The sequence below is a fragment of the Carica papaya genome, chromosome 3 (genome assembly GCF_054855325.1).
Source record: "Carica papaya isolate Zhongbai chromosome 3, ASM5485532v1, whole genome shotgun sequence".
Lineage (NCBI taxonomy): Eukaryota > Viridiplantae > Streptophyta > Magnoliopsida > Brassicales > Caricaceae > Carica > Carica papaya.
This window is the reverse complement of record NC_142311.1, coordinates 4,115,712-4,143,287: the sequence shown is the minus strand read 5'-3', so window position 1 is coordinate 4,143,287 and position 27,576 is coordinate 4,115,712. Positions and strand designations below refer to the sequence as shown.

Here is a 27,576-nt window from a genome sequence, read left to right as displayed (position 1 = left end):
GGAGAGTGAGAATTGGCATGAAGAAGATTAGTTTCTTTACATCTACTGAATGCAAGCTTTAGCAGATAGAGAAGTAGAATAACAAAAAAATTATACTACATAATTTTTTGGTCTAAATGTTGCCTCATCGAAGACTCTGAATTTATCAGAATCTCACCTGAATACAAAATAATAACAAAGAATGAAAAAGTAATTCTAACATGACAAATCCAATGTCTACTGAAGCATACACTATGTTGCTAGGAAGGAGATGAAGAGGGAAGTAGTCAAAAGAACGACCCTAAAGAAAAAGATGAATTACAAAATATACAGATATTATGTTTTGTCTTAAAAGATTTTCCTTTTATTCATTCTTCCTCGTTAATGTTTTACAGTAAGAAGAAAATAACTTCATTCTATTCACTTTTCTCCTCTTGATAGGCACAGAAATGAGTGTAAAGATCACATCTATAAGAAATTTCCATAAAGAAAAAAATAAAATTCCACAAAGTCCATGATTTGGGAGATATCTTCATCCGAATAGTCCTGAAAGAATGGACGTTGATGATCTTGAATAGCATTCTATATGTGACAAGACTCTTGCAGCCTTCCTCCCAAGACAACTTTCTCGGTGAATATTCTTGCCAGTCAGAGAAATGAGAAGTAGTCTAGCTGTTGATCCATAGTATTCCACCATTTCCCTTGACCTAAAAACCTTCTCCAGGAGTCCTAAAGCTTCTTCTTTAAGAGAATTTGTTCCCCAATTCAAAATTTCCAATGTAGGTTTTATTGCATTAGCCTCATGCAAAACACTGGCTCCTCTTTGAGGACTGTTTTCCTGGACAAGTGTGGAAAGTGTTTGAATTGCTTCAGATGCAGTTGCATCAACCTCACCTTCTAAGAGTTTCACCAAGTCAGGCAAAGCATTAGCCTCCAAGAGACAGAAATTACTTCTTACACTGCATATACCACCATGAGCAGCACATAAAGGAACATGTGTTGGGCAAAAGCACCAGCAGCCAATTGATCTCCGCACAGCTGTGAGCTTTGGACTGCTCATGGAGAGATTACCAAGGAGACCAGCTGCTCTAGCCTTTGCTGTCACTGAACCAGTCTTCAGAAAGTCTAAAAGCAGAGGGTATGCTTCTTTTTCAACAACACTTCTTTGTGACTCGACATTTGTGGGATCGGTGAACCTGAACAATGCACTTAGAGCATTTTCTTTAGCTTCCGTGGTCCCACATCTCAAAATATTTACAATTGCACCCAATCCATCCAATTCAATCAATTTCGTTGTTAGTGAGAGCTGAGATTTCGGAAGGTTGGCCAACAAACCAGCTGCAGCCATCTGGACATCATTCCCATCATCATTCTCAAGAAACCCTACAAGAGCCTCCAGCCTTCTTGGTTTAAGAAGGTATTCCACAACGCCTTCTGACTCGTACTGGGAAAAGAGGAATATAAGATTTACAGCTGTTCCACGAATTTCTGAATCAAGATCATCAAGAAGAGGAAGGACCAGGGGTACCCCATTGGCAGTGAGAACTGCAGTCTTAACCAATGTAGCTTCAGATCTGCATATTTCAAGGAGTACACGCATAGCAGGCCTCCGAACATTGTGGGATGAGTTCATGTTCCGCAGCAATGCTAATAAACTGGTGACAATTGATTCTAACTCAAGTTGAGCCCCTTTTTCATCAACAAAGAACTTGACACCGTCATTGTCAGAAGAAAGCTTCTCAAGGAATTCACAGCATCTAACAATAATGATTGTGCGTACATGCTGCGTGTTGATTAGTTTCAAAACAAGAGGAAGCCCGCCAGCAGCAGCAACAAGTTCTTTATTGTCATGACAATCAGAGAGTTTAACCAAGGCACACAAGCCCAACTCTTTTGATTCAATATTTCCAGATGCCACCATTTCAAGCAAAGGAGGAATAATTCCTTCCTCTCCGAGAAGCTTTAAATTGAAATCAACCAATTCCATGCTAATTAGTGCTCTCACCATTGATATCCTGGAGGACTCTGTGCCTGCAAAAGTTTAATATGATGCATGATATCTAAACTGAAGGGACTATAGAACATCATTCACTAGACCTTCACTTTGATATTGCTCACAAATGTAATCCAAAAGAAAATAATTAATAGGAGAAGCGATCCTCCATATGCAGGTAAATCGAGATGTCCGCAAGAGAGAATTAAAGACATTTTGGTCATTGCCACTATTTTAATGTCAACCACTTTCAACTCAGAGATCAAGCTAGATTATAGAACAAGATTCCGAAAAGTTTACTAGCATAGCTTTCTGTTCCATTTGAGCCCATTTTAAGAATTATTTGGCTTTGATAGGTGAGGTTGACAACTCTTAGATTCAAAATATGAGAGTTCACATACCAGACCAATTTATTTAAAGCTTTTTCATTAGGAACTTTTTGCTAATCAGTCCTTTTACCAGAACTGGCACCTGTCCAAAAAACCGTATTCTATATCCTGTCAAATTCCTGTTAACCAGCTGGTGCACGATCCTAAGACGTTTCTAATGCAGAACTGTTATTTCTCGATCAAGGATTGCTTTATTGGTTGTCATGGAGAAATCCTGGAACAAGCTTGATACATGTTTTACAAGCTTCTTTCTTTCCAACCAATATTAAATTTATAGTTCAATGTTCATTAGAGAGAATCCACTTAATCTCTAGACTATGATATTCTACAACCTTGTTAATAATAATTCTCTGATAATTTTGTTCATGCAGTCTGCTTACTTATTTATAAGGAAGCTCTGCAATAAATTTTGCTTTATTACAAAAGCAATAATTTCCTAGTCATAATAAATTCTAATTATTTCAAAATCCAAATTAAACACAAATAAAGAAACTCCCAATCAATTTAAATTGGGAAGACAGCCTAAATCAGTTTTGGTGTCTGCTCTTCCAGGGAATCTCATGATTGTATCGGATCCCTCTGGACCAGTGTCTGGTTGGATAAGGTGCGTCTGCCGGTCCTGATTTGGGTATAGTGGATGCGACATCACTCCCTTCAAATGGTGCTTGTCGCAATCGCCAAGGTTGGACGATGTCTCAAGAGTTTTTGACATGAGCTCTTGCTTAGGACTTAGGTATGGAAGAATTAGAGCGAGATGAGAAAAGAATAGAGAAAGATGAGAACTTGAAAATCAAGAAGGATTTCAAGAGAGAGATACTGCAGTTTTACAAGTTGTATTTGGGGATGAGTTTTTACAAAAATTGACTGCCAGTTCTATCCTTATCCAGCCTATTTATAAGCTGGTTATTTCAACAATCATACAAACAAAGTTATAACAACCTCCACCAACAAACTAGTTTTGCGAAGTAGTAGTACAACTATGCTTCTTCCGTTGCTAGTAAACCTTCTGTGGTTTTCCAGTACTGACAATATCTGCTAAGAATAATTTTTAATTGCTGTGTATTCAATTGAATATTACAATCTTATATATATAGGTTTTCTATAATGGAAAAGAAACAAAACAATAAATTACAATTAATTTAAATGATATAATTTTCTCATTTAACTTGATTTATTTCTTCTCTGATATCCTGATTTACTTCATCTTTTAACATCCTGATTTACTTCATTTTTAATATTATGATTTTCTTTCTTTTTAACACTCTTTATCAAGTTGAGAAATAAATATTGTCTATTCCCAACGTGCAAATAAGAATTCGAAGTGCTAGATTGCTTATACCTTTAATTAACATATTTACATGTTGAGAATTGGTGGACACATATGGTATACACGTACAATATACACATATGATATATATATTAAGTCGCTATCAAGTTTTTCTTTAATAATATGTTTGTCAATTTCAATGTATTTGATTCGGTCGTGTTGTACCGTATTGTGAGCGATATTATGACCAACTTATTATTATAGTATAGGCGCATAGAATTTTCCTACTTCATTATAAGATCTTCCAAAATTCTTTTTATCTATAATATTTCATATACCCTTTGTGTCATTGCCCAAAACTCTGATTCCGCACTTGATCTCGTAACTATATTTTGTTTCTCACTTCTTTATGTGATTAGGTTGTCATCAAGAAAGATACAAAAGCATGTAATAGATTTCTATTTACAACTGACCCTATATAATCTGCATTAATATAAGCTTCTAAAAGTAATTTGTCATTTTTTTTTAACATGATTCCTTTTTCTACTAACCTTTTAAATATTGCAGTATTCTGTAGGTTGCTTGTACATGTACTTTTTTTGTATTGTACATGAATTGACTTACAACACTTAATGGTTAGATGATGTTTGGTCTTGTGTGGAATAGGTAGGTAGATCATCTTCCAACTAATATCTGATACATTTTCTTATTTACTAGAATATCTTCCTCAGTTATTCCTAGTTTGTAGTTAGGATCAATAGAAGTATTAGCTGGTTTGCATGTTAACCTGCTAGTGTCTTTTAGTAGGTCATGTATGTATTTCTGTTGAGAAATAAAAATTATAGATTTAAAGCGAACAACTTCAATTCTCAAAAAACACTTCAATTTGTCTAGTTTCTTGATTGTAAATTCTTTTGTTAGGCATTATTTTAGTATTCGTTGTTATTCTCATCATTTTCTGTTACGATAATGTCATCAATGTATACTAGAAGAGTTGTAACTCCTCTTGTCTCTGAGTGTTTGATGGAAAGAGTGTAGTCTCATTAATCTTACTTAAATTCCATATTTATCACCAAATTTTCAAATCTGTCAAATCATGCTCTTAGTAATTGCTAAAGTCCATACAGAGCATTTCTTAATTCACATATGTTATTTGATCATGCTCCTTTGTCAAAGTCTGATGGAATATCCATATAAATTTCTTCTTCTAAACCTCTATACAATAAAACATTTCTTACATCAAATTATTGCAATTACCAATCAAAATGGACAAGTAACGATAACAAGATTCGCACAGTATTCATCTCGACTACTGGTACAAATGTCTCCTAATAGTATATTTCATATGTTTGTATATAACATTTTTCCACCAGTCTTCCTTTATATCTCTCGATTATGTCATCTGCTTTATATTTTATTTAAAAATGAATTTGCATCCTATCGGTTTTTTGCCTTTAAATAGATCCACCATTTCCAAATTTGTTTCTCTTCAAGTGTCTGCATTTCAAATTCATAATATTTTTTCATTTTTTGCAGAACAATACTTCAAATACTGTATTACGGATATACTCATTATTTAAATACGATGTCCGCAAATACATAGAATTTTTGGTGAGCAGATGGTAATATTTATATTCCTTTTGAGATGAGAAGTATCCAACAAATACATATTCCAAAGCTTGGAGATCAAGTTTTTCTTTTTGATAAGAATGAATATAAACAAAAGCAACACATCCAAATATCCGATGGACCAAATGGTTTGTAACACTTACTTCTGGGTAAAATTATTGAAGTGTTTCAAGAGAATTTTTTAAATCAAGAACACTTGTGGAAAAGTGATTAATAATGTAGATAGCATTAAGAATGGTCTTGCTTCTAGATTGTTTAGAAACATCGTTTTGCATTCTGCTACTCCATTCTGTTGTAAAGTATAGATACATGATGATTCATGAAGGATACCTTCTTGATGGAAGAATGACGAAAGTGTGTGATTAAAATTTTTTTTAGTATTATTAGTACAAAATTTCTTTATCAATATTCAAGATTGGGTTTTTATCTTTTTGCAGAACAAGAATATGATATGACTAACATCATATTTAATTTTGAGTAAAAATAACCAAGTGATTCTAATACAATTATCAATATATGACACAAACCATCAAGTCTCATAATATTAGATATGTGAGATGATCCAAAAATATCACTGTGGATTAATGAAAACGAAACTAAACTTCGTTTATTACTAATGAGAAATATTATATGTTTATACTTTACAAACTCATATATATCGCAATATAAATGTTCATATTTCGTACTCTTAAATAATGAGGGAAACATCACCTTTAAGACGAAGAAGGATGGGTACCCAAATCTTTTACGGTGAAGGTGAATCTTGTGTGCAAGGTCGTTACTAATACTAGAGAAGGATCCTCCTGGTGTATCTGAGTAGAAGAGTCCGTTTCTAACTTCAACGTGTCTAATTATCTTCCCTAAATTTCGGTCTTGAAAGTTATAGTGAAAAGAGTAAAATATTACTTTGTAAAATCTTAAAATAATTTACTTACTAACACAATATTAGTGCACAATTTGGGGACATATAATACATTTTTTAGGACAATGAAAGGGTTAAACTTGATTTCGCCATTGCTTGCAATAATATTGTAGGAACATCTGCAGTGACAATCTGTTTATTACTTAAACATGGAATGTATGCATAAAGATGTTTAGAAGTATTGCCCATATGACATTTGGATCCTGAGTTTATGATTTAAAAATTTTCAAAGGATTTATTTGAGGCATTTAATTCCTGTAAAGTAGAAGTCATACCTAAGTGTGTCAATAATTTGATACCTAGTTGTTTATCTAGGGACATAAGTTGACGCAAGAGGGTATGAGGAGGATTGTTTTGACTTCTGGAATCTCAACTAAACATGTAATTAGAAACTTAACCACCTAAATAAACCCCTCCCTACTTGAATCTACACCCAAATGTATGGAATGCAAAAAAAAGAAATCGGAAAATTAAAATGAGGAAAAGAAAGACGCAACAGCTTATCCGATAAGTTGATCCCAATTCCTCGGCTCGACAAGATTTCGGAAAACCCCCCAAGTTCGAAAAACTTGAAGAAGCTAAGAAAATTACCCAAAACTAATTTTTGAAGAAAGCTTAAATCCTAATTTTATTGGTAAATTGAATTGTGATTTACATTTTAAGAGTTTAAGCTTTTATATACGCTTTTGTTTTCTACTTCTATTCGGAATAGGATCTACAATTTTTATCCAAATTCTAAAACTTAATTTAATTAGAAAATAAATAAAAAATATTAAAACACGGGAATCTCATCCTAAAATAATTAAAATAATCATTAAAATAATATTTTCTTCTTATGCAGATCTTCAAGAATCTTGATCTTCCTTGGACTTCAATCTTGAGTAGAATTCTCCTCCAATTTTGGCATTTGAATCACATGAATAATTGTTGAAGAAATCATTTGAATGTGGAAACCTTATAGCACTTGGAAAAAGGAGAAAGGAGTCCAAAAAAAACTCAAAAAGGGGCTGTCATGCAGGCAGCAGGCTAGGCACGCGCAAGTAGCGTGCTGGGGCCACGCAGGCCACTCGGGCAGGTCGCGTGATCCTGTTCCTCCGCGCACGCAGCTGAGTGCTGGGCGTGCGCCTGGCCTCTTGAGCACATGTGCATGTCGTGCGCATGGCTGCTGATGTCCACGCGCATGCTCGGTGCTGGAGCATGCAGAGCTGCCTATCCGCACATGCATGTGTTCTGCACATGTGGGTGGCCTGTCGCACGCCTGTTTGCGCACTGTGGGGTGTGCGAGCGCTGCTGCCCACAAGTCTTGACATGTGTGGGTGTCACGGCTCCGTGTGTGAAGGGCCACACATGTGTATTCCACAGGTATCCACACCCAATTCACATTTTGGGCTTCTTCTTGGGTTGGATTTGTGGGCCGAGTCTTTTCTTGGCCGTGAGGCCCAATAACTTTTCTGATTCTGCCTCTTTTTAAGCCGAGACCCGGATGCATCTACTCCAGATTCATTACCTTCGGCCTGCACTTGGGTAGATTCAGCTTGATCACTTTCTGTCCGAGAACACTTGCAGATATGTCCTAGAAGCTCACTGTTATTTAACCTTTTCCGCCTTTTGCTGATCACAAAAATCTCATGGTTATCATTAGACTTTTCCTTAGTTATTATCACATCACAAAGTCATGCCTTATTCTTTCAATCTCCACTCTAAATTTACTAAGATTTGAAATTATCATGCAAATTGCTCCAGTAATTTGGCTCCATGACGAAAACAATAAGTTTGCTTTGAGTCAACTCAATGAATCCACCTTGACTCGGCTTGGCTTGGATCTAGACAAGAGTTGCCAAAAGGATACTGATTATCGACATGTATGCTCTACGCAAAGAGTTGTGACAAAATGAGTTGTAGATGATGTCTATGGCGACTGTGGCTACTTGGAACTATGGCGATGAAAGGAGAAACAGTGACTTCTAGGGCTAACTATGAAGGCTAGCTGGTGGTGGAGGTTGTATCTGATTCAACCCAAGTATTGTAGACATTCCCTCATTTCCATCCTGAGCATTTTCTTTTTTTGAATTTCTCTCATTTATTGAAAAAACCCAATTTCTCATTCTTTACGGAATCATACGCATATAGTTACAAAATTGATAATCCGTGTATGAGCAAAGTCCTTCTCGCATTAGGCACTAAGTTAGTTTTAATATTAAATTAGATTGGGTAATCATCCAAATTGTGAACAAAATCTCGTTGCTTTTTGTTTCTCTCTCATTGAGGCATATGGGTTTATCTATTTATTCACTTGACCCAACTTTAAATTAAAATTTGAATTTAATTCATTTTTTTCCAGATCAAGAATTCATACACGGGTTTGTACCGATCCAAAAAAAAAATATTTTATCATAATTCTCTATTGATACGAACATGTTTTTTTCATTCCTTCATTTCAGGATCAATAATGGTCTTACAAACTCTACCATTGATATAGACAAATCCTTCATTTCATACAAATATGTAAAAAATGTTAGTCACACGTAAAAGCCGACTACTCTACCATTGAGTTAGAAAAAATAATATTTGGGTCCTTCCAATAACTAAAAAGTGTATTATGCCTAGACCTAACTGGAACTTGCAGTAGTGAAGGAACTAGGTCGGGTAAAAGAGAGATTCTAGTTGTAGTATGTCTAATGAAACTGTCACTAGAACTGATATTTCAAAGAGAAAAATATTATTTTTTAAATAAAAAGAGAAAAATATCATTTTTTTAAATAAAAAGAGAAAAATATCAAGTATTTGAAGTTTCTTTTTATATATTATATGGATGATCCAATCTGTAAGGGCCATGATTGAGAATTATTTGATCGTCTTTCTCTAAATAAGAAGTGAAACATAATCAATTTAAATTTGGGATAGCTACTCGAAATCTTAGTAAAAAACTAACGATAGCTACTCGAAATCTTAGTAAAAAACTAGATTTATTATCTCATGTTTGTTTTTCATGAAAAAATACTAAAAAAAAGAAACTATTTTAATTTTTTACACTTTGTTCTTTCATTTTTTTATTATTTATTGTCTTCTTTGTTATATTTTCTTTAGATAAATATAAAACTACAGAATATATCTTTTAATTTCACATTTCATAAGTTGAACCAAGACATACATTTCAAATTTTTTTCTATTTGCTTTTATACATATATGATAGAAAAAGGGGAGAGTTTTCTATTTTTTAAAATTCAATACAATATTAAATTAAATCATAAGAAACTATATGAAGTATCTTTCTGACATCCATTCTCCATCGCATTTTTGGAACAAAAATATTGTATGCATCAATGCCTTGTTGGGTTTAGGAATCAAAGAAAGATATTCAAAATGGCTCTTAGGCTGTGATTTCGAATAAATATTTCTCTATGAAGGAACAAACAGAATACCAATTAAGTGCTATGGTGGTTGATGGCAAGAGGGTGGTGGTTTACTATCAAGGTTGGCTTTTTTTAGGTTTTTATTTCGGCAATGAAAGTGGAATAAGAATGATTTTTTAATTGATGTGTAATTTATTAAATATTACAATCCTATATATATAGGTCTTATAAGATAAAAAAAAAAGATAATTAATTACAATTAATTCCAAAAGATATAACTTTTCCTTTTAACCTGATTTATTTCTTTTCTAACATTCTGACTTATTTTCTTTCTAACATTCTGATTTATTTCATCTTTAACACTTTAATTTATTTCCTCTTTAATATCCTGATTTTTTTTTTTTTAATATCATGATTTTACTTCTCTTTAACAATATCCTTCGGTCGAAAGACAACCTTATACTAAAGGTTGAAATTAGGAAAATGTTGTTGTAGGAACTCGAAATCTTAATAAGTATTGTTGGGTGAACCATTTCCGATCCATTGAACCAGAACTTGATCTCTAGTCTAACCATCTCAGATCACTTGCCTTTTTTGTGCAAAAGCGATGTTTAACCATTATCATTCCTTCAACATCAATGGAACTACCAAAACAGCCTGCTTGCTCGTAGCGTAATTCTTCAACTGGAATACATGAAACACATGGTGAATTCTCTGTTGGTTCCGCCATGCACTTCTCAATCCGCCTCCTAAACCTGCAGCTTCTAGGGTTTTCCTCCATTGGCTGGGTCATCGGGCAAGCCCAACTCTGTATTTTACCCGAGCTCGACCCTAGAAATAAAGCCCCGGTCTATTAAAGCTTTGTGATGGTCCAGTCCCTGCAGTCCTCCTTCCTTTGCTGGGTCATGAGTATATTCTATCTAACCTAAAACCTTTCCTCAAACCATTCATCAGCCCACCTCCCTTTTTAAAAGTCTTCGACAGCCCAACCCTTGCGTGTTTCGACCAACAATTTGAATTTCAAAATTGCAGGTCTGGTACTGGGTACAGACCCTTTCTTCTTAACCCTCCTTTCTCTCTGCACTAGCAATCTCACCACCTCTGCAAACGCACCTCCATGCTTTACTTCCAACAGCATTCTCAACTGTACTCTACAAGCTGGACAACACATTGTCTCCGGCAATCCAGACTGCCCCGTGACCACCGCTATACTGAAACTTCAACTCCACTCCACCATTCTTCTCCTTTCCCAATGGTATCAACCTAACTCCGGTCACATCGTGTAGAGCAATCATTAGCTTCCACCAGCCCTAGGTCTGCTCACCCTCAGAGACAAAGATTCTCTTGATGCCAACCTCTCTCTCCAAAAAACCAAAAATTGACCTCTCTTGTATCGACTCAACACCATCTACAGAGTGTGTCGACTGCCTCGCCTACTCCCGTCCCAAGCTTTACTGCCGCCTGACCAGAAGAACTCTTTAAAACTGCCCAGTAGACATGCCACATCCTCCTTTCCGAAGGAGATGAAAGTTTGGAACCTCTTCCATTCTCCAAGATCCTTAGCACATCCTGCTCGATTCCTTCGACAATAACATTGAAGGTTTTCTGTTCGATTGACAGAAAGCACCTGTTTCCAACCAGCATCTTGCCTCACAACTAGTGTAGCCGCTCGACACTCAACGGTGTGCCTAATCATCCACAATCTCTCCCCAAATCTTCTTCTCATTGTTACCCTAACCTCCAAGATGCACCGCCACTCAAGGCTCCTAAGGACCCAGCAACCACCACAAACACCTACACTCGAGGACGTGTCGAGAACCACCATCGGGAACTACCAACGTCACTGTCGAGGCTCTGTCACTCTTTCACCATTGAGACTTCCTACTTTTAAAATTTGTTGTGAATTTCTTGGATGCTTCCAGCTTGTTCTATTGGATTATTGGTCTTCCTTTGCTCGGGGTTGGATGAGTCCTTTGCAGTTTGTATTTAGTGATGACTTTTAACAAAAATTGGCTACAATTTCTGTCCTTATCCAGCCTATTTACTGGCTGGTTATTTCAACAATCATACTAACAGAACTATAACAACTTCCACTAATTACTTTGAGAAGTAAGAAGTAGTTGTACAGTTATGCTTCTTCTGTTGCTGGTAAACCTTCAGTGCTTTTTCAGTACTGACACCTCCCTCCTCCCTGATTTTCCTCTTTGATTCTTTCTAGCCTGATCACCCACTACGTCACCTTAGGACCCAGTACCAACTTGGATGTGGAGAATGTGAAATAAACACATATTTTCAAATTGGCCTTCCAATATTATTTACAGTATTTTTATTGCATCTTCCCCTCGCCTTCAGTAATTTGAGGAAATAACTTCATTTAGATTCTAACTCCCCCCTCCCCCCCACCCCCCCACCCCACTCTTTAGGTAGCAGTAACGGTGGTTTTAGCCTAAATAACAAGCATTCACAATGAAATAATGTTCACAGAAAGTGATATCTTCCAATTCTCTAAGGCTATATTTGGACCAAATATAAGATTTTGTGAAATTAATTTGCAAATCCACACTTATATTAACTAAAATATTATGAAATCCTACTTAAGAAATAATAAAAACTGAGTTTTTAGAAACTTTCATATGGAATTGAAGCAATACATTCCAATTCCAATACATTCCAAACTCTATGAATTTTAATGAAATTCGGAATGTATTGTTTCAGTTATACATGGAATTCTAGATATTTATTATTAATATTAATATAATCTACTTCTTCTCTTAGTTAAACTCAGTGCGGATTTTAAATTTTATATTATTTCAGAATATATTCTAAACATAGTCTAAATTACTATTCTTGCATCCTTTCGTTCTTGATTTAGTAATTTCCTTCTGATGGTGAAGGATTTTCAGCAACAATATCCACAGCTATGAGATGACGGGCTATGAGATGACGGATTGTAATAACAACTAACAAGTTGGTAGGCATGTTATCTCAGAAAATAATACGGGGACTAACCTTGAATAATACAATCAAGAAGCGGTTTATACCAGCCTGACCGAGCTGCACGAGAAATATTGTCCTCATCAAGAACAAAAAGTTCGTTCAAAATTGTCTCTGCATAGTCTGCCGACTCCCTTACTGAGCCTTTCAAAAGGGTAACCAGAAAAAGAATTGAACTGCATTGCTGAGAAAGTTTCCTACAAACGGACACGTCCCAACTGGATCTGTCTTGCAATAACACAAATAGCAATTCAACAGCAGCCTTCGAGATGTTAGAGTCACAAGCTAAGCAACGAACAATGTGATCCCAACCCTCATACTCAATCACTTTTTCCTACAAAATTGTGATGTAGGTGTAAAAAAATTGTTTATAGGTTTTTTGTACCTCATGCATTTATTTATTTGAAAATTCTGAAGCAAATAGTAGCTTGAGGTATGTTGGCTTTATGAAATGTATAAACTCCAGATCTAAAGATTGTCCACAGTATTCTAAAATATCTAGAGTGTGTTAGATAATGGTTAGCAGTATAAGTTGAATTTCATACAGAATTAACATTAGATGCAAGTATGTTTGAGAGATCACTAACACTGCAAATATTTCTAACTTATTTTCTTCTTGGAGAAAAGAATATCTTTAATATCACTACTACTGTGCATTAGATGGCAGAGACAGTAGGAACAAATCAAATCTGAATGCAGTATTCAAATATTAACTCTCAATACTCTCCTACTCTCCTCCACCCAAACAAGAAAGAGCTCATGATAATGAAAATGACAACAGCATAAGAAAATACTAGTAATTCCCACGCAACTAACCTTATTTCTTGCATGCCCTTTCACAAGATCCTTTAAGGTAATTAGAATCTTCCTCTTCACCTCTTTGTTCTGTGAGCTTCCGAGGATAGAAATTATTATATCAGCAAGCCCTCCTACGGAGATCCAATCTTTGTTTATAGAATTTTCTCTCATAAGATCCTGCATTTGGCTCAGGGCATCCTCCATTAGCGAGTCAACACCTGACAACAACTTGGCCTTGCAAGATCTTATCTTAAGACAATAATTCAATTCTCTCCACTCCTCTATGGATTGTCTCAGAGGAAGATTAGTCCTCAAACTAGTATCTTCAAGATCCTCACCTGTTTCAGGGTCAGTTCTCTCTCCATGTTCAAACCAAGCTTCAATAGCAGTTCTCTCACATGTAGTGCCCGTGCAAAGGCTTACAGGATCAACCATCACAGTCCCATTTATACGGCATTTGAAGGAGTTCAATGGAGCAATAAATTCTTCCTTGTCATCATAGCGCTCTACAACCTGAAGCCTCTGAAAATACTGCCTCTTGACTTCTTCATAATCTCTTGCAGCATCAGCCTGAGAAAGCAGCTCAATAACCTGCTCCAAGAAGAAAACTTCAGCTCTTTCTTTGCGGTTGGCTGCTTCTTTCTTTTCCCTTTTGAAGCTTGCTAGCTCCTTACTTATCTCTGAGGGTTCAACAGGTATCCCAACTGCCCTTGCTATTTCTTCAAGCATATCATTTGCAAAACCTTGATCAAGTTTCTGTTCCCTAAGACCCTGATTTAACCTGTCAATTATCTGGAGCTGAGAATGTGAAGTCTCGAATTCTACTCTCTGCATTTCAGCCTGCAGCCTATTCACCTGGTCTGAAATCCCCGAGAGGACCTCAGTATTAGCAAGGGATAATGCAGCCAAAGACCTTCCAATGTCCCTTGTGACTTCTTGAACTTCATTGACTATGTGGCGACACTTGAGCAGTAAATAGAAACGGGCTCGATTTTTGTACTTCTCAACCAAGCTGTTTGCCTTTTTCACATCAGCTTCAAGGTTCTCAAGAGCTAACCTTGCAGCTGGGGAATCATTTAATTTTTGAAGCTGAAGTTCCTTTAACACAGGTTCTATATCAAAGAGGTGATTGGATAGGACCTTGAAACTCTCTTTCTCTATTAGAACATCGTTTGCAGCCTGAGCTGTTTTGAGGACCTGGTTTGTTACCACAGCCAGGATGGTTCCAATGGGTACAAGCTCCAACGCCATTACACCTAAGTCTAATGCTCCATTGAACTAAGGAACAAAGATATTTTCTGCTACAAAATGAAAAATCATAATTTCCTCTCTTCCCAATTCTTCTGCTCCACCCTTCAGCCTAAGCATTAAAAACAGTCCACATTTGCAAGTTCAATCAGAACGACCCAAATAAATTGAAATTTCATGTAAGAAAACTAATCAACTCAAGGTCAATTAAGATGAACGGGTTCATTCCAACTAAAAGAAAAAGAAAGAAGCATAACTCCAAAAAAAAATTCCTTTTTCTCAAAAAATAAAGTCCAAGTGAACTGAATTGACAAAGCTTAACTCCAATAACCATTTTCCCACGTACCTTTTTTAGAATTGACGGTCTCCAGAATCAAAATAGTCTAAAACCATTAAAAAAAAATCAGCATAAATAACCATCACAAAATAATTCCAATGGAGACTCTAAAGACATGCACAAAACAAAGTTTGAGGAGAGAGAGAAAAAAAAAAAGATAAAGTGCAAAAGGACGTTAAAACCTGAAATGGAGAGAGCAAATGAAGGGATTCCAAAATGGTGCATAGTCAGACAAGAAAAAGACAATGAATTAAGGCCTTTCTTCATTATTAACATCCATGAAACAACAATCTGGCACCATCTCAACTTGTTTAACCAGAACTCGAAAATAAAGCAGAAGGTTGGATAGATTTGTTATGCAATGTCATGCAATTTCCCTGATAAGTCAAACAAGAAAATATCAAGTAATGAAAATCAAGAAGACAAACCTGTTAGCTCCATAGTTCAAGAATGAAGATCACCTTTGAGCGACCAGCAGAAAAAGCACAAGCCTGAAGTTTCTGTCCTATTATTTCACTGCCATAATCGTACGGAATAAAACGACTTTAAAGGGCACCAGTGGAAACCGAGTCAAGCTTTTTAGTTTACTTTTCTTTCTTTAATAACCCAGAAGCAGAGTGCAACGAGGCACGCGCGTTTTAGAAAATTAAATGGAGAACATTTTCTAAGAAATTTCCACAACTGAGGGACCAGCTTCAAACTGCAAAGTGTTTCCTGTTCGTTGGCGACTTTTTGTCTTTTTCTCTTAGAATTGCTTTTCATTTTCTTACGGACCCAGACAAGGAAAGAAGGGAATGTTCAGATCCTACTGACCGTCACTGGTCTAATTTGTCTGGTAAATTTTTTAGGGTTATTTAAAGAAAGAAACATTGTATTTTAGTAAATTTAATCAAGTCTTTTTAAAAAAAGAAATAGAAATTTTAATATACTAATGTAAATTAATCAATAACTTCTATTTTTTTTTAATATATATATATATACTTTGATATATATTAAATTTAAAGGCTCACATCAATTCTAACTGAAGCATATATCTACCTTTATAAACTCAACTGTCTTAATTGTGACACTCCGGCGTCGTTTTATTACCACCCTTTTATCTCCTAATGATTAGAGCATGTTAAAAATATAAGTTCTCATTAATTCAAGTTAATTATCAAACACCAATTTAATACAATTCATAAAAGCTAGAAAGTTTACATCCCAATTTAATTATCCTGGCAATTTAGCAGTCAACCAGGAGAGTTTCAGTCAACGATTTATTTTTTTATTTTGTGGCCATGGCTCTTGCTTCGCTGGCTGTTTGGCGATCGCACGGGGAATCCCCTGCATTTAAAATGGTTTTGAATTTTCAGTGTACATATGTACTGTTTGATAGATTTATTAAATAAATTTTGTACCTATTTTTTTTAGTACTAAATATTATAATTAGATTATTGGTTACTGAAGAAGATATCTGAATATTTCAATCTTCAGCATGTTAAAATATAATATACTAGCACATGAATTTACTTCAGGAGAAAAATCTATTACTTGGATTTATTTCATCTCACCTTTATTACCCTAAAGTTGATCTGTGATGAGAGTCAAGACCTGAAGGTTCAAAGTATGAAGTATGATTGATCGAGATACTTGAGATGGGAGCAGAGAACCAGCGCTTCACCAAGATTAGGATGAAACATTTAACTGCAGGTGGACTTCTTCATGTCACCACGAATGATGAGGATCATCAACTTCAAGGGTTAGAGCTCTACTCCCACTCCACAAAGCAACTCATTGACAGTACTTCCTGAACCATACTCCAATATTGAGAAAGCCTTCAAAATCAGATTGTGGTCTGCAGAAAATAGGCATGCATCAAATATCAACATAAAATGTTAGCTTAAGCTTTGACTTGCACATAAGTTTAACATTAATTGCATACAGGGCCAACTTGCACATGTTTACCTGTCGATTCCATGAATGTCGTTAGGAAATACAATAGCTTTTACCTCAACCCCTTTCTCCTTCAATGCCCGTAGATACTGTAAAATTTCAAATCTCTATATCAGACAAGTGACCTTACAATACTAATTTTGACGGTTAAAACTTTAAGAAAACAAATATAACTAAATAAAATCTAAAACAAAATATAGTTTTATTTTAAAAAATAACATCAAAAACAAAAACCTCAACCATAGATCATCCCCTTAAAGAATACTGATCTGATAAGCTCAACACTGACAATTTTTTTTTAGATAAAAGACAAAATTGTGTTACTAAAGGCATCAAGGGAATGCCACCCATTTAAAAAAATTTACAACTCAATTGTCATGAGGCTAAGAAAATCCTCTCTGGTATTTGAAGAGTGACCCAGCGACAAAAACTCTAGGGTCCTAAACCACCTGTTCTTAAGAACATCAAAACCCTTTACTGCCTTAACCCCCTCAAAAAAGCTCCTTTATTCCTCTCATTTCAAGCAGTCCACAAAATGGATAGTGGGATAACATCAGCAAACAGGCATCTATTTTTCAAAAAACCCCACACCCACAGCTCCTCTTTCACAGAACCGGCCATGACCCAGCTTATCCCCAGAGCCTTGTACACCAGGACCCACAATTCATACACAACAGACACTACAGCAACAGATGATTACAGCTCTCTTCTGCACTCAAAAACATATAACACCCATTAACCAGAACCTGACCCCTTCTCCTTAATTTATCAATGGTGAGTATACAGCCCCTGGACGCCTCCCATACAAAAAAAGTCACCCTGGGAGGAACCTTAGCGTTCCATATAAGGGTATGTCATCAGCATCATTCAATGATAATTTGGAAATGGTGCCAATCAGCCTCGCATACTCGTCAATCTCCCAGTCATTGAGATTCCTTGAGACCACCACATACCAGTTTCCAACATCCCCATAAGTCCCACTGAAGCAATCACAAATCAGAGCCTCCCTGTCCATAGCAATAGCGTAAATCAGTGGGTATTGGTGCATCAAAGGACCACCACCCAGCCATTCATCATTCCAGAAGTAAATTCTGTTGCCTCTACCCGTAAACCACTTAACGTATTTCGAGAATTTCCCTTTCCATCACTAATCTTCTTCCACAAGCTCCTGCCATGTGATCTCAAAGCACCACCAGTGTACCAGCCCTTCTCCTCAACCCCAAACTTAGCAGTAATTAATCTATACCAAAAAGCACACTCCTCCATGATGAATCGGCACAGCCACTTCCCTTGTAAAACTTTATTCATATCCACCAGAGATCTTATAGCCAAACCCCCACATTGGACCCATTTTTTGAGTTCATTCCAAGCAACCAGGTGGTATCTTTTATGCTCAACCGTATCACCCCAAAGGAACCTGTTTTGAAGACTTTCCAGCTTTTCCGCAACACTTGTAGGTATAGCGAGAAGGGATAGGTAATAAATGCGAAGATTACTCAAGGTGCACTTTATAAGTGTCAATCTCTCCCCTTTAGATAATAACCTTCTCTTCCAGCCCCAAAACCTCTTCTCCACCCTATTCACCACCGGCTCCCGAGTAATTAACTCTTTGTAATTTGCACCCAGAGGTATCCCAAGATACTTAATAGCTAAAGAAGTACTCCCCCAGCCCATGAGCCTAGCAAGGGTCTGTTGATCCCTCTCATCCCAAGCTGCACCAACTCCGATTTTGAGATGTTAATGCTCAACCTCGAGATCGCCTGGAAGCCCATCAAAACACACCTCAAGCTAAGCAAAGCTTCCCTATTAGGTACACAAAACAGCAGCACAACATCGGCAAAGCAAAGGTGAGTTAGCTCCTCCATTCTATCAGCCCTACCGACCTGCAAACCCTTAAACAGACTCAAATTTCTGGCTTTTATTAACATTCTATTCAATGCCTCCATTGCCACGATGAATAGATGGGGAGACAATGGATCCACCGGATCTCCTTGCCTAAAACCTCTGAAGGCCTTGACAAAGGATGAGGGGCCCCTATTAACCAACACCGCAAAGGAAGTTGTAGAGATACACCATTTCACCCATTTCCTCCACTTCTTACCGAAACCCAGCTTATTCAACATGAAATCCACAAAGTTCCAATTAACACGATCGTACACTTTTTGCATATCTAACTTACAAATTACCCCATCTCTTTTCTTGTTGATAATTTCATCAACCACTTCATTTGCAATCAAAGCAGCGTATAGGATCTGCCTCCCATCCATGAAAGCATGTTGGCACTCCCTAATGACCAAATATGGTACCTTAGTCATTCTCCTAGTAAGGACTTTGGCAATTAATTTATAGACACACCCAACAAGGCTAATAGGTCTAAAGTCCTTATGTTTGAGGCCCCACTCACTTTTACCATCAAAACAATGAAAGTTGAGTTAAGGGATCTAATAAATCTGCCAGACTTATGAAAATCATTGAAGACCTCCACCACATCATTCTTAATCACTTCTCAAAATTTCTGCAGAAACCCCATGTTGAAACCATCCAGGCCCGTAGCCTTATCCCTCCTACACGACCGTAAATCCTCCAGGATTTCATCCTCAGTGAAACACCATTCCATATCAACTGACAAAAATTATCATTAGATAGTGAATTGCTGGTTCTTAACTTTCCATTTTACATCTTAGGAAAGACCTTAGGGTGCTGGCTAAATTCAGAAGGTCATATGCATATAAACAAACAATTAGAAGTCTTAAATGTAATTCGTAACTATGATCATTTACTCCAATTCGTTATATCATTTTCTAATGGGAAACAGAATAACTTACTTGCAAGCCATTAGAAACTGGAACCCGGAGATCTTGAGCACCTAAAAGAAACAAAGTTGGTGTTTTAACCTGCAAAAATTATATATATCAGTAATTACTACTAGGTACTGTTAACTAACCAACTGTCTTAATAGAAATGATTCAATGTGAATTATTCTTAAGACAGCAGAGAACTTTTAGTTCTAAGTTTCCTGCTGGAGATTGTAAAACAAATATTATAGAGTCAAGTCATAAGAATGGGGTTCATGTTCCATTAGCTGCAGTATTAAATTGGACAACAAGGTCTATTTTATTTAAATTTTCTATTCTGGAATCATCCAGAATCTCAGCCAGCCTGTAAGTGACAAAGCATAGTATACAGTTCGTCAGTGGCTTTAGCACCGCATACAAAGGCATAAGGTGCACTCATCCATTAGTGCTTAAACGAGCCTGGTCACAGGATCATATTGTCCATGCCAATAATGCTGACACAGCTGTGGAAGAAGATTTTCTATTGCACTGAGTTCGACTTGCTCTTGAACATATCGAGGCACCCACTGTTTTACCATTCTGTTGTGCTTCTTTTAGGAAACACTTAAGTCCTAATACAGAAATGAAACTATTTTCAGTAAGCATACCTTTGAAAGGTGTGCTATAGGAGACATGCTGAAAAAGTGACTCAGGTGCTCAGCTGAGGGTGCTTCTGTATAGATACTTTTCCCCTTAGTGCCATAGGCTTCAAAATAACACCAATCAGGAATATCTGTTGTACCGACCATTGATGCAATGTTACAAACAGGATTCCTCACAGCCGCAGCAACAAATTTATCTGGTGCCTGCATAAATTTGTAAAATTCAGGTCTTTCATTCCTTGAGCCAATATCCATGTATTATTACAAATCACAGCATCCAATCGATAAAAGGTATTTCACTACAGCGGGGTGGTATAGTGTGATCATGTTAAAAAGCAATCCCACCTGACCAATCAAATGGGAGGTCAAAAAGCCACCATGAGAACCACCAAGCACAGTGATTTTAGATGGGTCAGCAAGTCCCATGTTGATAACATGATCTATAGCTGTGAGCACATCATTGACATCCTGCAAAAAGTAAAGCTTAGAATGTAGTGTCTGCATGAAAACCTTAATTGTTTAAGAATTAAAATATGAAAGTCAACTGTTTTCTTCTGAAAAAAATTAACAATCAAGTATGCAAAACAAATAACAGACACCTGGGATCCAACTTTCCCAGGAAGAGATTGCAATGCTTCCTCGCCGAACCCCAACGAACCTCTGTCACCAATATCCATCTTAGAATCTTGGACCATTCAGTATGTTAAAGTGGGAAAATTACTGACGCTTAATAGAAATAATTTTAACACCATAATTATGAAAGTTGAAGCAATCATAAGATGCTCCCATTCTTTCTGTTTTTGTGGTCGTCATAATAAGATATTTTAGAAGGTAAATAATACTACCCTAAATACAACGAAAAGCAACACAGGTAAAGTTTCTCTCACCTATAATTGACTATCAACAAACTGTTACCAATAGAAGCAAGAAATGCTAAAGACTTTGAAAAGGTTGTCAATGAAACAGAATGAGGGCCTCCATGAAGAACCACAATAAGTGGATCACATGCATCCCTCTTCTTAGTATTGGAAGACACAAATAGAGCTTCAAAAGGCTTCGTAGCACCTGAAACGAATATCATGCAGAGGCTATCAGAATCAATCATCTCTTTGGCACAAAAGAAACTAATGATTACACTTGGTACTGGTGTGCATGTCCAAAAAGAGAACAAAGACCAATCAGTTAAGAGAAGACGTCAATACAATAATCGAGAGAACTTGACCATGACTATACATCATCTTTGTTTCACCATCGAAAGTTTCCCATAACATTCAACTTGCTGTTAGATCCACAAGAGAAACTTTAGGAGATTTCTCCAATTTTTTTTTCAAAAAAAAAAAATTCTTGACATTCTCTTCAGAAGAGGTAGCAACATAATCTAAAAATTTCAACTAATTACTAGCCAAAAACTCTGTTAAAACTAAAAAAAAGGCCATCAGACCACCATTAGGATAATATAGAAATTTTTTAGCCTTATCAGATATAGGCTCTTAAACATTATTGTGATTTATATTTAAGAATATTACTCTATTAGTTGTAATAACAGTGGGATAACTAGGTCTGCTATAGAATAAATGAAAGATAGAATACCTTCTGTTAGAAAACCAGAAACATCCTTGATTGGAATCTTCAGAATACTGAACTGAAGAGACAAAACCAAGGATGCAACCTGTGGCAAAGAAAGTGAAAGCATTTAGTGTATAATCTAAATATTTATAAAACAATTCATCCTTGTTTCTGTTTTGTTTTTTATCTTGACAACTTAGTTACAACCTGAATCCTGGAAGACCAGGTTCATGGCCCCTTAGGCCCAACGTACAACCAGTGAACCAAATTATAATGAAACAGTTCAGATTATAAAAACAAAATGAAGCAAAATAAACCTTCTCAGAGCATCTAAATATGGGGCTCGAGACATTCAACCAAGTCCATGAGGCACTTTTTGCCAATTCAAGATACCCATACTTGATTTGAGGAACATCTACGGGACTGCTAGAGACTTCAGACAAGAAAAACCAAGAAGTTTTCATTTCAGTTTTTTGAAATGTAGACTCAGAAAAGTGATAAAGATGAGTATTTAATGTCACCGGCAATAATGTTGTCCCCATCCAACGTAAGGATATCCCATGAAAAATCTGAATCAATAGGGCTAATACGTTTCACTTCACCGCTGCAATTTGATAATCAACCATCAGTTAATCACAATTTTAATTGAAGCATTGTACACAGTAAATGAAACCTTGTATCCAGAGACAGTCACCTCAGCACATTAACTGAAAGTATTACTCGCTTGCTACCCCAGACAGAAGACAAAATCATAGTAGATCCATCAGAGAGCCAGGGATTAGATAGAAAGTCCGAACAGTAAAGCCCCGGAAAACAACCATCCTCAGCATAATTCACAACTGAAATCTACAAATATCATATCAAAGAAAATAATATGTTAGCTACAAATAAGACATGGCACTAACATAACTACAGGGACAAACGATGTATGTGAATAATGGAAATTATCAACTTTATCATCACTAGTGCAGTAAACTGAGAAAAATATTGTCTTTAGATAGGGTGGATAGGAATATGACATGGAGATAACCAAAACAAATACCAAACTTTAAATCCTGAATCTTCTAAGAACTTGAAAAATGCAAGGTTATGCAAGTTAGCATTATTGCATACATGTTTTCATGCAGAGAAAGAAATTTATCTTTCATAGCTTAGATCCATACAAATGAATAATTTCAACAACAGGGTTCATTGTGCACAGAATGAACACATAAAGAATGATAGCCTACCACATCAACAATATTTTCAGATGGGGACAGCTTTCCATGGGTGGTCAGCCAATTGATTCTGTGAAGTGAATTAGTTGAAGAGTGTGCCCCAGAATCCACAGAGCTTTTTGCAGATAAAAAAACAAGTAACTTTCCATCTGGGCTGATGAAAGAAAAAACACAGTTCACATATGATCAGCAGGACCCAAGAATGAATACTTGTTAGCTAGAGGTTCACAGGCAACCAATATATGCAACAATTCAAGTCATATTTTTATATTTTATAGACTCCTGATGTGTCCAGCTCTGAGTGTTAACAGGTTACCGAAGATACGGGAAAGTGAAAACACTGACATTCAGGTAATCAAGGGAACAGAACTATAGTAAGACAAATATAAACTAAACATAAATCAGGGAAAGTAACTTGCAGCCTTTGGAGCTCCCATGCACACGTGCAAATTGAAACTTCCACAGAAGAAAAAAATTAAAATTTTTTCGCCGTAAAATTTAGATGCATAATAAGGCAATAAGAAGGCCAATGCATTTATAATGAGTTGCTAAGACTCCTCGTTTACCTAGATATTCATTTAAAAGTCAAAATGAAAGAAACACATGAGACTCAAATGCTAGAAAATGGAAATAGGTACGGAAGATACCTAAATGAGCACTTCAGTCAACTGAAATGAGTTGATATACCTGAACTGAGGAAAGAAGGCACTACTTAAGCTTTTTGTCAGATTGAGAAGAGAGAATTCTTCAATTGAATCATCTCTGAAACGTCACAGAAAGAAAATTATACATTAACTATTTCTTAGCAAAATCAATTCCTAAGTGCAGAAGTATGAAAAGAAAATACAGGAGAATGTTAGCAAACCAGTAACCCACTTGAGTTCAAGTTCTTTTACTCCTGATTTATGAAGTGGAGCCAAAATAGCATATAATGTACAAGGCCTGTTGTAGCAGTATTTTATGCCAAGCTTTCTTTTATCTGCTGACCAGGCAACAAAAACCAAATATTGATCTGAGCTTTCCATGGATGGGGCCCATACAACCTGACCAACACTCAAGGACTTTGGAATTCCTTCAACAGCTCGTACCTCTCCACTGTAAAACATGGGGCAGTTCAAATTTCATCTAACCAAAATTAAACTAAGTCATCTCATAATCAGTGTCTTTTATTAAACAAGAGGAAGTAATGGCAGACCTGTCAATCCTGATGATAAATAATGCAGGCTTCCTTTTTCCCGCATAGGCTTCCCCCCACTCCTCCTCCCAATCACCTCGACCTTTCCAGCTACCACAGTCTTTATCTGTTGAGCCTACTTTGTTATAACCAAGACTGTTAAACGTGGGCCTTGATGAAGATGGTTCCTCAGCAACATAAGCAACAAAACTTTCATCACAATTCCAGGAAATCCCCTCAAACCTAAACCATCAAGAGAGTTTTCAACTCTTAGATGTCCAGCGATAATAGTATATGATGGCATGCTGATCTATAACAAGAACCATGTTCATAGCTGTTGCCACCACAAACATACAAGAAGTTATCTTGCATTTGAATAAAAACTTATGTTATCAAACCAAAATATGTCCCTTAAGTTGGTATTAGGAAAAAATTGCTCAAAAAATAATTAGATACCATCCATCAACATATACTGAGCCATGAACAGAGTGAGGGATCAGGAACTCTTTCTCCAACTGAGATGGACCCCATATTTCAAATTGGGTGGGAGATTCATTTTCAGGATTTCGAACTACAAGAAGCTTTGAACCTGATGGAGATGGAATGATAGCCGAGATACCAGTCATCTCAACAGGGAATGGAGCCCATTGAAAATTTACAGAACCACTACTTTCTTTTGAGATGTTACTGGATAACATAAATTTTCTCCTTTTGTTTGCTAAGAGATTTGGTTGACTAATAGAAAACATTGCCTGGGAGCCTGCAGGAATAGTTTTAAAAAATTCTGGCTTAGAAACAAGAGAAAAGTTAAATGTTAGAAAAACAAAAAAATTACCATTGTAGGACTCCATACCACTATCAGACTTGAAAATCCATGCCTTGTCAATGCTGGAGATCCCAACAAACTCCTGAAGTAACTTAGACTGGGAAGCATATTCCTCTTCAGTTGTTGAGTCAAACTCTGGTTTCAAGTCCTTCAATTCACCGGCCCCAGAAGTATCCATAGCAAAAACAGTTGACGGATTTTTGCTACAATAATAGAATACAGAATCAACATAAAACAAAAGACCAACAGCATAAGAGCAGAAATGCTAGAAAAAACAATGCTCAATAATAAACACAAATATTATCTTATCATGATTGCTGATTGCATGACAATGTCATAGACCACCAACATTTGAAAGCTTAAGAAAATAAAGACAATAAATAAGATTTTTGAAGCTGCATAATAGATTAACAATAATGAAGTATAGGTACAGCACAGAGGGCATTGAGGTTTTGTGCAAGACAAAATAAAAATGACAAGCAATTAAATCGAATAAAGGTTGATTCCCATAATTGGTAAGATAAGATTTCTCATTTCCTTGTCAATAAAAACAGCTATATGTTTACTATAATATTCCCTCAAATAGGCTGAAGCATCAAAGAATTTTGACTACTCAGTTAATGATGTAGCCTTGTCACAAAAGAACCATTCAGCACTTTCTGCTTACCAAGTATGCACTCTTTTTCCTGTTATTCTCACCAATAAACACACAGAGAGAGAAATAGTTGGTTTTCAAACATTAGCATTGTTTATCCATTTAGCTACACTCTAATCCCAATAGTCTTTTCAAAATGCTTATATTGTTAACTCATTCTAGGGATGCCATAAGCAATTTCCGTAATAAAGAAAACTGATAACATGAAGGTCAACAAAGAAAGTTTGAATATGCGATTACAATCCACAACCAAATTGGATTTCTCACTTTAGCCATCCTAATAAATCACCACAAAACAAAACAATATTGAGATTAAAAACATCGTCGACGAACCAAAAGAACTGTGTGATCAAAAACTCTACATGGAAGATACCCGTAAATCAGTCATACAGAAGAAGCTAGTCTTCTCTGCAATTACAGCACCTAGAAGACCAGTTAAAGGAAAAATATGGTAGAGACAGAGAGGAAGTTACCTGGATAGAGAAATGTGTCTGAGCAGAGTGAGAGTGGGACAAAGATGAGGAGGGAAAAGCAGAGGAGGGAATCTGCAGATGACTAAAATTCACCAAAAAAATGACGAGAACAAGTGAGTTGAATTAGTAGCGTCCTCGCCATTTTTTATTTCGACCTCGAATCTGGTTCGCTTTTTTTTTTTTTAAATAAAATTTTTAATCTTAAAATATCTAAAAGTGAAAAATAGTGAATCTTTTTAATTCGCAACTTGCAAATAAACGGACGACTACTCATCTTATGCTTTCTGTTACTGTCTTACAAAAATAAAAATAAAAATATATTATTTAACCACTGATTGTATCTTATATTTACAAATAAAATTACGTTAAATAATTAAAATAATGTTTGTTTAAAACAGGGGAATTGACGTTTAGAATAATTTTATCACTGATTTTAATATTCTTTTAATGAAATTTTAAATATATATCTCAATTTATTGAGATCTGTTTATGACTTTTTAAAACAAAAATTATAATTTAAATTTTTATTATTCTTTTAAATATGTACTTTTATCATTAAAATAAATAAATATTTCAAATAAACTTATTTATTCTAAAAATTTCGTAGATAAGTTATGGTTATTGTGTTATTGAAGAGATTATGTTTAATTATTTATTTATTAAAAATTATTAAGTAAATTAGTGTTACAACCATATTCTTATTTGGAGTCTACTTACTCAATTTATTAAACAATATATAAATTAATTTTTTTAAATAAATTATTAAAATATTTAGGTGATACAAACTTATAAATTATATTAATTTATTGACATATGTAGTACATATGTAGCTTATAATTTATCAATTTCATCCAAATGATAAAAAATAATAATATTTTTATTAAATAAGATAGAGTATAACTTTTGTAAAAGCTTAAAATTATTTATATATTTTTAAAAAAAATTATTCAAATTAAGAGGAGAGCATTACAGAAACATGTGTAAAGAAAGACTTTTATAAATGAAAATCTAAAAAATAACAAATTCTTTTAGCAATAGTATGTGATCTAATTACATGATCTTTTGATTTAGGACCACTTTATATCCGGTCAAAATTTAAGAATGACTCTACAGTCCTTAACTAAAAATTTATATTCGGAGTTGTCTCCCTCACATGTCGCTAACGCTCTATACACCTTCAATTATTCAACTTTACTAGTACCTGGCCCAGGATAGTAGGAGATTAAATAACTCAGAGTATTTCAATAGCTTAGGAGCTCTGCAAGATAGGGGGACTTGTAACCATGGAATTTTCTGAATAAGGTGACCAACCTTCCTTATGAGTCCTTAGCAACCGCGTCGAAATCAATCTCGTCATTTGTATTAAAACTGATGTCGTCCACATT

The 27,576-nt window shown here is 35.7% G+C and overlaps 2 protein-coding genes across 5 annotated transcripts; both read right to left on the bottom strand.

Annotated features, from left to right (window-relative positions):
- Nucleotides 1–315: 315 nt before the first annotated feature.
- LOC110814039 (U-box domain-containing protein 43-like) lies at nucleotides 316–15,686 on the bottom strand. 4 transcript variants are annotated; one of them, XM_088215194.1, is made up of 6 exons: nucleotides 15,371–15,686; nucleotides 15,092–15,286; nucleotides 14,919–14,955; nucleotides 13,343–14,684; nucleotides 12,542–12,860; nucleotides 316–2,010 (listed from the first exon to the last, which is right to left on the bottom strand). In XM_088215194.1, the coding sequence occupies exons 4-6, from the start codon at nucleotides 14,573–14,575 to the stop codon at nucleotides 512–514; spliced, it is 3,051 nt and encodes a 1,016-aa protein (XP_088071320.1). In that variant the 5' UTR covers nucleotides 14,576–14,684; nucleotides 14,919–14,955; nucleotides 15,092–15,286; nucleotides 15,371–15,686; the 3' UTR covers nucleotides 316–511. The 4 variants fall into 4 exon arrangements, with proteins under 4 accessions (XP_088071320.1, XP_088071318.1, XP_088071319.1 ...); XM_088215192.1 differs by lacking the exon at nucleotides 15,092–15,286 and having other exon boundaries at nucleotides 15,338–15,686; XM_088215193.1 differs by having other exon boundaries at nucleotides 14,919–15,286.
- A 343-nt stretch (nucleotides 15,687–16,029) lies between these two features.
- AARE (acylaminoacyl-peptidase-like protein) lies at nucleotides 16,030–26,372 on the bottom strand. The gene is made up of 19 exons (XM_088215196.1): nucleotides 26,192–26,372; nucleotides 25,091–25,266; nucleotides 24,694–24,997; nucleotides 24,259–24,480; nucleotides 23,940–24,158; nucleotides 23,751–23,825; nucleotides 23,076–23,217; nucleotides 22,541–22,692; nucleotides 22,368–22,450; nucleotides 22,164–22,279; nucleotides 21,871–21,949; nucleotides 21,168–21,345; nucleotides 20,880–20,940; nucleotides 20,626–20,748; nucleotides 20,287–20,484; nucleotides 19,670–19,738; nucleotides 16,857–16,933; nucleotides 16,463–16,746; nucleotides 16,030–16,235 (listed from the first exon to the last, which is right to left on the bottom strand). Exons 2-18 carry the CDS (start codon nucleotides 25,239–25,241, stop codon nucleotides 16,683–16,685), a joined length of 2,313 nt encoding a protein of 770 aa, XP_088071322.1. The 5' UTR covers nucleotides 25,242–25,266; nucleotides 26,192–26,372; the 3' UTR covers nucleotides 16,030–16,235; nucleotides 16,463–16,682.
- Between the last annotated feature and the right edge of the window lie 1,204 nt (nucleotides 26,373–27,576).